We start from the raw sequence: 8,807 nt of genomic DNA on the forward strand, positions 1-8,807 counted from the left end.
CAGTAGTAATCCTCTCTTTGGATAAGCAACAAATTACATTCTGCATATTGTTCTGTAGAAAATATTCTTTCCTTCTTCCAAAAAAAGAACTCAAACAAATTTCATGGGGTAAATATCCTATGTCTTCGCTGGCAGCAGCAGGGAAGATGCAGTAAGAAAAGCAGATAGAGAGACAGCTCAGAGTGAGAGCAGAGGCACATGAGACACTAGAGGTCTAGTGGAGGCCATGCTACAGGCATCTTCAGTATTCTGCATTGAAAGGGTAGTCCTTGTGACTTTTGGACCTGCAGGAAATCAAAGAGGGAATGTTATTTTCATGGTTGAAGTAAGCATTAAATAGAGTTGTATTGTGTGCATGGAGAAGCCACCAAGGGAAGATCTGCATCATGGAACTATAGGAAGAATTTGTGGAGATGTGTACTAATTTCTCTAATCAGACAAAGATTAAATGAAGATTAAGAATCCTTTTTTTTTTTTTTTTTTTGGTAAGTTTCCTCATAACTGAATTAAAAATGAAAAAGTAGTTTTGTTTTAAAAATGAAAATATTAAACCTACTCCTGAAAAAGTATTTTTGGGACAAGCGAGTTGGAATTGGAGTTGGCATGATTTTTAATTAAGCTGAATTTTATGCTTCCTAGTAGCTATGACACAATTTATTGTAAAGAATACTCCAAATGTAAGAGTTGGAAGGAAACAGGCGATGTCACTTACATGACCATGTGACAGAACCTCCAATTTCTGTTAAAGTTGAGAAGAGTTGCCATCTCCTCTTTAGTCAATTCGAAGTCAAACACCTAACAAGAGAAACAGCTGGGAATCACCTATTTGAAAAATCCAACAGTGTGAAGAAAGACAAGATCAGAGAGCAGGTCCACACTGGAGGGTCCATTTTCAGTCATGGATCACTGAATTAACAGATGTAGGAGCAACTAGTTTTCTGGATGAAAGAACTATTTTATTGCTTATTCTAGACAAGAACTTTCTGGCATGTTACTGTGTGCAGTATCCAAGCAAGCTGTGCCTGCTGAATCATCCACAAATCACAGAACAGGAAGCTTCATGTAAGACCTGTTCATCTACTTAGCAGAATGTAGGTAAGCATAAGGAAAAGCCCAGTCCTCTTGCCTGAGGAGGAAAGGTGAGAAAGGATCACTGCTTGCTCTGTGAGGAGAAGCCAGGCTGTCTGTGAAGGCAGCACCCAGCTCACTTGTAAACACTCACCTTGGAGTTCTCCACAATGCGCTGTGGAGTGACAGACTTGGGAATCACAATCACATTTCTCTGGATCTGGAAGCGAAGGAGAACCTGCAGGAGCAGAGCACTGAGTCAGAGAGAGGATGGCTCCTGCTCTGAAGAAAGCAGAGCCTGTGCTAGCAGCTGTTTGGCATCAAGTGAGTATTTCAGTAGAACTAGACCCTTTCTTAGGAGCTACAGTTCAAATCATTCATGTCCCTGTGGCCTAGGTAACTCTTCCTGAATGGCAAAGAGGGAAGTGGTGAAGGAAGAAGGAAGGCCCACAGGGAAGGCCTCCTTTGCAGTTCAGTTTTGAGAGAGGCAATTCTTTTTCTATCCTCCTGGACTTCCACAGTCTATGCAAGGCTTTCATTCTCTGCAAGAGGACTAGAGAGGGGAAGTGGCATCAGAAGATGGGTCAAGAATCTTTTTGACAGACAAACAGGTAATAGTAGCATCTCTTGGGGGCCATATAATAACAAATCCGCATTGTTAGGGAAAAATCAAAGCAGTGCCACAGTTCATGAGGAATGGATGGAGGTTCTACTAGTCCCCAGCATTTTTGTCCTTAATGGCTGTGTTACAATAAGGTGTACCCACTGTCTGGCACCTCTGTACCTGTGCTGGAGTTTTGTTGTGCTTGGCTGCAATCTCTTTGATCTTGGGGTCATCCAGAAGGGAAGGATCCTCTGGCTTAGCCCTACATGGAGGAAAGAAGATCAGTGGCAAGAATCCTCCACAAAAAGTTTCATCTTAGCAACAAAAATCTGTAGATAAATGATTAATGGTGCACCTGTAACCTCAATGTCACAAGTATAATCCATGCCAGCTCCCCGACAAATCACAAAGCAATCTTACCATGGCCTGTCAGGAGAGCCAAAGGGACTGAATGCTGTCACAGAAATCCCTTTGGATTGACAATACTTGATCAGCTTCTCCTGTTTGAGGTATGGATGACATTCAATCTGCCAAGACAAAGGCACTTAGACTGATAGTGGCAGAGTTGTTGTAATAGTGCTGTGCATAGATTATCTCCTTATGCAATTAGAGGCTCTCTTCCCCTAATTTGCCAGTGCCCCGTGTGATAACATGCATCCTTAATATTGAAGACACCTATTTTTATACAAAATGCTTATACAGCTTTTGCTGTGGGAGTTTCCCAACACTCATCTCTGGGTCCTTTATTCTTCTAGAAAGAGTGACTCCAGAGAAATATTCCAACATTCATAAACAGTAGTTCAACAAGATGAGACAAAAAAAGGAAGTATCTGAGAACCTTGTGTATTCAGAAATATCCACAGAGTGGGATTGAGAGTACATGCTTTGTCTGCTTTGTTCTCCTTTTTTCCATCTCATTTGTAATCAGATCTTGATAATGCCTGGAAACTGTACACTTGCAGTGACTCAGCAGCTTACCTGGAGATTTGCAGGCTTGTACTTCAGTCCTGGTTTGTTCAGGAGTCTTTCAATCTGGTCATGGTAAAAGTTGGAGATTCCAATGGCTTTTACCAGACCAGCATCCACCAGCTCTTCCATGGCCTAAGATAAAGAGGAGCAGATTTGTCATCCAGTATGCAAGACAGGTTATGAAGAAGATGTTCTTCTTGATGTGGCTTGCTTCCTGCTATAAGCAGCACAGAATAACTACTTAGAGTTGGAAAGTCCTCAGGGGGAAAAGCAGGTACTGGTACACTAGTGCCACCTTGCCCAAGTCTGAATTGTAATTCCCTGATTTTGTGGAAATTCACACCATGTGGCATGAGGAAAAAAATGATGTCTCTTAGTAATCCACTGTTGTCCAAGGACTGGAAGGCTGTGCCCCATGCTCTAGGCAAGATCTCAAACTAAAATGTCTTTATTTCTGTAAAACTGATTTGAGCAATTCAAGAAGGGCACCAGAACTGTGGTGAAGACAATGGTATAGCTGTTATGGTCAAGCAGTGAACTTTTTCTAACCTCAGTCTGGTCTGTAGCTCCACTGAAAATTAACTCACTCTGGGTCACTCAAGGCACTTAGGGAATAAGGATAACTAGGTAATGACTTAACATGCACATTATGAAAAACTACTCTGTACTGCTTTGTTTTCCTTCTAACTAATATTGCAAGCATGAGAGAACAGTTCTGATACTGCTGAAGGTAATGAAACTGTGGAAGAGATTGATGAGGACAGAGGACATATCTCTTCTGCTGTGGATGAACTTACCTCCCATGTCTGCAGAACATCAGTATTGCTAGGTATAGCCATGCCTTTGTCATCTTTGGGATACAGGTCGTCTCCTGCCTATCAATGAGAGAGAAAATGCTTGAAATAACCTCAGTTAAGATGCTAACTATGTAAAAGAACCAAACAGGAATGTAAGAAGCTAAAGCTAATAGTGCATGAAAAAAGCTGAAGTAATTCTCCTAATAACTTAATTACTTATTCAGTAATTTCTTCTTCTTAGTTCATGTAGGATGATGGCATTTTTTTGCCACCTACTATCCCAATAAAGACAGGTGTTTCTACTGGACCCATTGAAGTGATGATACACATAATGCATGCAGGGAAGTATAGGAAAATGTCATAGGAAAATGTCCCGGAGTTCTACATGAGTTCACTTCATATATTATTCTGTTATCCATGTTTAGGAATAACAACTTGTTTAATTATTTTAAATAGGCATATGGAGGATTGGCTTTGGTCCTGTGAATGTGCTCATTTATACTGGAGTACATCTGCTGAAAATGGTGCTGCAGACAGATTTCCTTTGGGGAGGCTAACTGTTTAAGTTGCTGTATTAGGGAAATTAGAAAAGCCTGTAGCTAGACAGTATGGCCAAAATGTTTTGAATGTTTGGAATTTTCTAGATGCCACAATATTATGCAGTTTCACTTGACAACTTTGTCCACACAAAGCTAAATAAAACAATATTTAAAGAATGAAATGAAGTTCAGCTCAAAAGGATTAGGTAGAATAGAGATTTTGATCTGGGTGTAGCAGAAAGGAAAAGCTAAGGGTAGAGGTATATACATGTATATGTATATACAAACTGACATAAATCCTTTGAAGTACATGTAGTCTGCATGTTTGGTGCTGAAAAGCCTCATCTTTTGAAATCCAAGGTCTGTGGAGCAACACTAAGGCTCACACAGACAAAGTCAGCTCAATCTGGTCTGTATGAAAGACTTCATGATTAAAGAGAGAAATGGAAAACAAGCATTTTCTTTTGCTCTGTGATTTTGTAACATGCAGAGGAAAGAGTTTGTCAGGCAGCAAAGTACAGCCCTCCTTACCGCAAGGGGTAATTTTCAGGTGAGCATGCTTTGGATTTGTAAAAGAAAGGGAGAGTGGCATAGTCTATGCTAGCAGCTGTTAGGCCTGATCTTTGCTCTAGGTCTGCATCTCCCGCTATCCAAAGGGCAGAGGACACTGTACAAGCAGCAGTCTCAAGGCAGAGATCAAGAGCTCAGCTCACGTGGCCAGCATAAAGCTGAATGAGCAGCACCAGAGCAGTGCTGGTAGACACAGCAGACACGTGCTCTTTCTGGACTGGAGCAGCAGTAGTGCTGTGAGCCTTACTCGCAGTTCTGAGGAGGTCTCGTAGGAGGAAAAGCCAAGGACATTGCTGTTACTGTACCTTGAACCCAATAGGCCAGTGGATGAGGTAGAGATCCAGGTAATCCAGTTTCAGGTCTGCAAGAGTCTTCTGGCAGGCTCCCTTCACCAGAGGCTTTTCATGAAATGTGCTCCACAGCTAGAGACAAAAAGCCAAGGCACATGGTGACCCCTGAGGTTAAAACTCTTGGACCCCTTCTGTTCAGGAGCATCCTGGTCCCTTTTGGAAAGGAACGTGGAACTAGGCCATCCTAGTGCTCTTCAGATGGGGCTTGCTCTATAATGGGACTGGCCTGTGACACAGAATTCAGTATATGGGCTGGCAGTATACATGATCATACAGATCTGTAGTAAAAACTCCTATTCCAAGGTCAGATTTGTATAGAAGGGGATTGGTTAGCTCAAGAAAGCTGCCAGATGTGACCATTTTACATATCCTGCAAAAGATTTAGCAGGCAAAGCCATGAAAATACCAAAAAGCCATAAAGAAATGGCTGGCACCAACCTTTACCAAGTTAAAAAGTAACCTCAAGTCCAGTGAAATAGCCAATTTTCCTTAGCAAGCAGGAGAACAAGAAGCCAGCAACCACACCTTCCTTAGGACACGTGCTGAGCAGATTACCCTGTGCCAAGGTGCCCAGAGCCTCATCTTCCTCACATGGCAAAAACACCCCTTGGGCAGGACTGTGAGCCCAGCTGCTGGAACAAGCACTGGCCACTGCTGAGCTCATCTCCTCTGCTGTGCTTTAGCAGTCAGTGAGGTGCTGTCACCAAGGAGGTTCTGCCTCTGTATCAGTCCTTTACACCCTGTTATCTCAGAGCTCTACCTTGCTTGTTGCTACCTGTTCCACTCTACGTTTTCCTGCTTCCTTTCTCCTGCACCAGCTGGTCTGCAGATGGCATCTCCTGCTCCCTCACCCAGCACTTCTGGGTCTACTCAGCAGAGTGCCAGACCTCAGCAGGGTGCAGACATGGTGTATCCTTCTTAATACACCATACGGAACAGGGTGAAGCAGTAAGTGTGAGGAATGAGTTGAGTGATGTTGTAAATTGCTTTATCCTACAGCGTAAAGTTTATCTTGAGTATTTAAGCTTCCTACTATGAAAATACTGTAGGCAAAGCTTTCTCCCAGCTTTTCTCCTGGCTGGAAGGTTATCAGATCTTTACCTTACTGACAACGAAGAGATCCTCTCGTTTCACGACACCTTCCTTGATTTTCTGCTGGATCCCTTCCCCAACCTCATTCTCGTTCTGGTACACGTAGGCACAGTCAAAGTGCCGGTACCCAGCGTCGATGGCAGCCATCACTGCAGCTGCTACTTGCCCTGGTGGGGACTGAAAATAATGCATACAACTCAAGAATTGCAAATAAGCACATTAATTTGCTGTATCCTAGCAAAATAATAATAGGAAAGGCACCTTACTGAAAGCAACCCCCACCCCCCCCAGGTTATTTTGTTCTGATTTTACTTTATAAGAGCATTGTTCCTTGCAGTCATAAACATGGTCTCAAGGGTTTGAAACCAGTTTCCAACTATTTATCCACAGCCCCAGTCCCAGGGAGAGGAATCAGTCCAACAGCTCTGCAGAGCAGTGCCCCAAGCACTAGGACAGTTCTTCAGAGGTGGACCAGGGGGGCAGAGTTTTGTGCCAGGGAGCTCTGCAATACTGGAGGTTTTCCCTGAAGCTGTTACCTTCCAGGTGCCCAGCCCCAAGATGGGCATCTTGGCTCCGGTGTTCAGCTGTACATAGGTCGCCATGGCTCTGCACCCTGTCTGAGTAGCACCACTTCAGTTGCTTCTTGCCTGGCTGGTTTAATAATAGTGACTGGTCGCTGGCCAGGGCAGGGAAGGTGGAATGGTGCTGGTGCTCTGGGTCCTCCCATATCCAGCAAACAAAGGTGTGGCTTTTTATCTGTAGACTCACACGATTTAAAGTGAAAGCTGTAATAAATTAAAAATTGTGGAGGTGATCACCCACCTGGGGCGTGCAGCAGTGTGCCCTGTGGACCTCCCCTACTGGTGCAGATCCTTATCAAGAGATTAGGGCTGAGAGTGGATGCACCCCAATCCAGTTTGTGTTTGTGTGGGGTTTAGCTCCTGCAATGCCCTTTCCCCTGTGCCTTTTGTGCATATCTCCCTTGCGATACAAGCTGGGGTGTTGCAACACCCTGTTGGAGTTCACCTCATTAGTTAGAGAGCCTGATTTATTCAGTGGTACTTTGGCCCTCAAGTTGTCATTGGTAAAGTCAGGGAGTGTCCAAAAATTAGTCGATAAATAGGAGTCCTGGGGTAGGCCATGGGACAGAGATCTCTCTCTGCTCATGGAGCTGCTCCCTCGCTGCTGGCTGTGTGGTTATGGGCTGAGGAAGGGCTGAACCCTTTGGCTGGAGCAGCATGTCCCCAGGATAGGGATGGTGGCCTGGCCTGGTCTCCCATGGACAGAGCCTTGTCACCCTGTGTGCTGGTGAAATGAGACAGTTAGAGAAACTTTGGTGAGAGTTTACAGAGGAAGAAGTGGTTCCTTTTCACCCCCACATGCAAAAGTGATGATATATGTCCTTCACAGGCTGGGAAATGAGGCACAGGGGAGAACAGGGAAGTTCATATGTCATGTGTGGCACAGGAGAGAAGTAAAATTAAGTCTCCATTTTTATTTCATCCTAACAGGACCATTCCTCTGATAAAATTCCAGAGTTGCCTGTTTTTTCTTTGCACTTTTACTTCCCCTTTGTTTTATTAGTATGGGCAACAGGGATATGGAACAGGAATATCTCTATGGCTTTTTTTTAGTGACCAGTGCTTTCATAATGAAGAGTTTCATAATACAGAGAGAGATGTGAGTGTAGAAGAGAAGAGGTGTCCTGTAGCTACATGGTCATCCAGGATGTCATATATTATATATATAATTATTGTCATAAACTAATAGGTCCTTTTGCGCAGAAGCAGAAGAGACTCTAGGTAATGGATGGGAAGGTGTATTTTAATGTTTACACACACGGGGGCAGAGTTAAACTTGTGTGTGACTGCTGCTTTTGAATTTCTTAAATAATTTCTCAGCAGATTGAATTGCATATTGCATTCTTTAGATTTAGTAATAATGAGAAGGTGGAAATGTCTATTCCTCTATCTCTTTTCCTAAAAAGGTTAAGAAGAAAAAAAATGAAGGGGGCTTACACTTGTAATAAATAAAAAAGCATGAAAATTTTTCTGGTAGGTACTCAAAAAATACGATCTGAGTTTTGAAGAGGAATTTAGCAATTATCAGCAACAGTCTGACTTTCTGAATTGTCTGATCCTTAAATTAAAGGATTTAGTGCAGCCTGGTCTAGTGTGAGGTGTTCCTGCTCATAGTAGGGAGGTTGGAACCTCATGATCTTTACGGTCCCTTACAACCTTAGCCATTCTATGATTCTATAGAGGCACAAAACCCACTTTTACACTGAAATATATGACTGCTTTTCCTGCCTTGACTCACTGCTTTCTCTCAAAAATGTTACAAAACTTGCACTTTTAAGCATTGTTATGCTTGGGGGAAGAATCAAGCTTCTTTTCTCCCTCCTGTTAGTCAGGCACTTACAACAAGTTTTACATCCCAGGGGAAACAGAAAGACCATATAAAAATTAGAATGGTTGTATTTACTATGGCTGACTGGTAGCACTGTAATGTATTCAGCACCCCCAGCTTGTTTCTGACCCCAGCAGTCAGTGGGGGACTGTGGGCTATCTACAGCTCTTCAGAAGCTGTATTGAGTTGGATAAACTACATATTTTCATCCAGAGGCTATTACCATTGGGAGATTTGCATTTGATACAGCACCACAGGAGCAAGCCTTTTGTTAAAATGTTTGCCAACAGTGTCAGCTGTCTCTTTGTTTAGCCAGTCTAATACCAAACTTTGACTAACCTATTTTGTATATTGATCCTCATGTCCTCAGAATGGCTGGACATCACAGTATCAACACCATGTATGTTTT

General features: G+C 43.0%; 1 protein-coding gene across 1 annotated transcript; it reads right to left on the reverse strand.

The window, feature by feature from the left end:
• Positions 1–241: 241 nt before the first annotated feature.
• On the reverse strand, positions 242–6,599 carry LOC104393435 (aldo-keto reductase family 1 member B10-like). The gene is made up of 10 exons (XM_010002928.1): positions 6,526–6,599; positions 5,999–6,166; positions 4,853–4,969; positions 3,439–3,516; positions 2,651–2,773; positions 2,093–2,199; positions 1,853–1,934; positions 1,223–1,306; positions 713–795; positions 242–284 (listed from the first exon to the last, which is right to left on the reverse strand). The coding sequence occupies exons 1-10, from the start codon at positions 6,589–6,591 to the stop codon at positions 242–244; spliced, it is 951 nt and encodes a 316-aa protein (XP_010001230.1). The 5' UTR covers positions 6,592–6,599.
• Positions 6,600–8,807: the final 2,208 nt, after the last annotated feature.

Source organism: Chaetura pelagica, unplaced genomic scaffold (assembly GCF_000747805.2).
Source record: "Chaetura pelagica isolate M959 unplaced genomic scaffold, ChaPel_1.0 scaffold117, whole genome shotgun sequence".
Classification (NCBI taxonomy): Eukaryota; Metazoa; Chordata; class Aves; order Apodiformes; family Apodidae; genus Chaetura; species Chaetura pelagica.

Bases quoted from the DNA above. Each gene is read 5' to 3' on its own strand.
- LOC104393435 (XM_010002928.1), bottom strand. From the start codon at position 6,591: ATGGCGACCTATGTACAGCTGAACACCGGAGCCAAGATGCCCATCTTG. The intron at 6,167-6,525 runs GTAACAGCTTCA...CATTATTTTCAG, and splicing joins TGGGGCTGGGCACCTGGAAG to TCCCCACCAGGGCAAGTAGC. The intron at 796-1,222 runs GTGAGTGTTTAC...TTCTCTTGTTAG, and splicing joins GCATTGTGGAGAACTCCAAG to GTGTTTGACTTCGAATTGAC.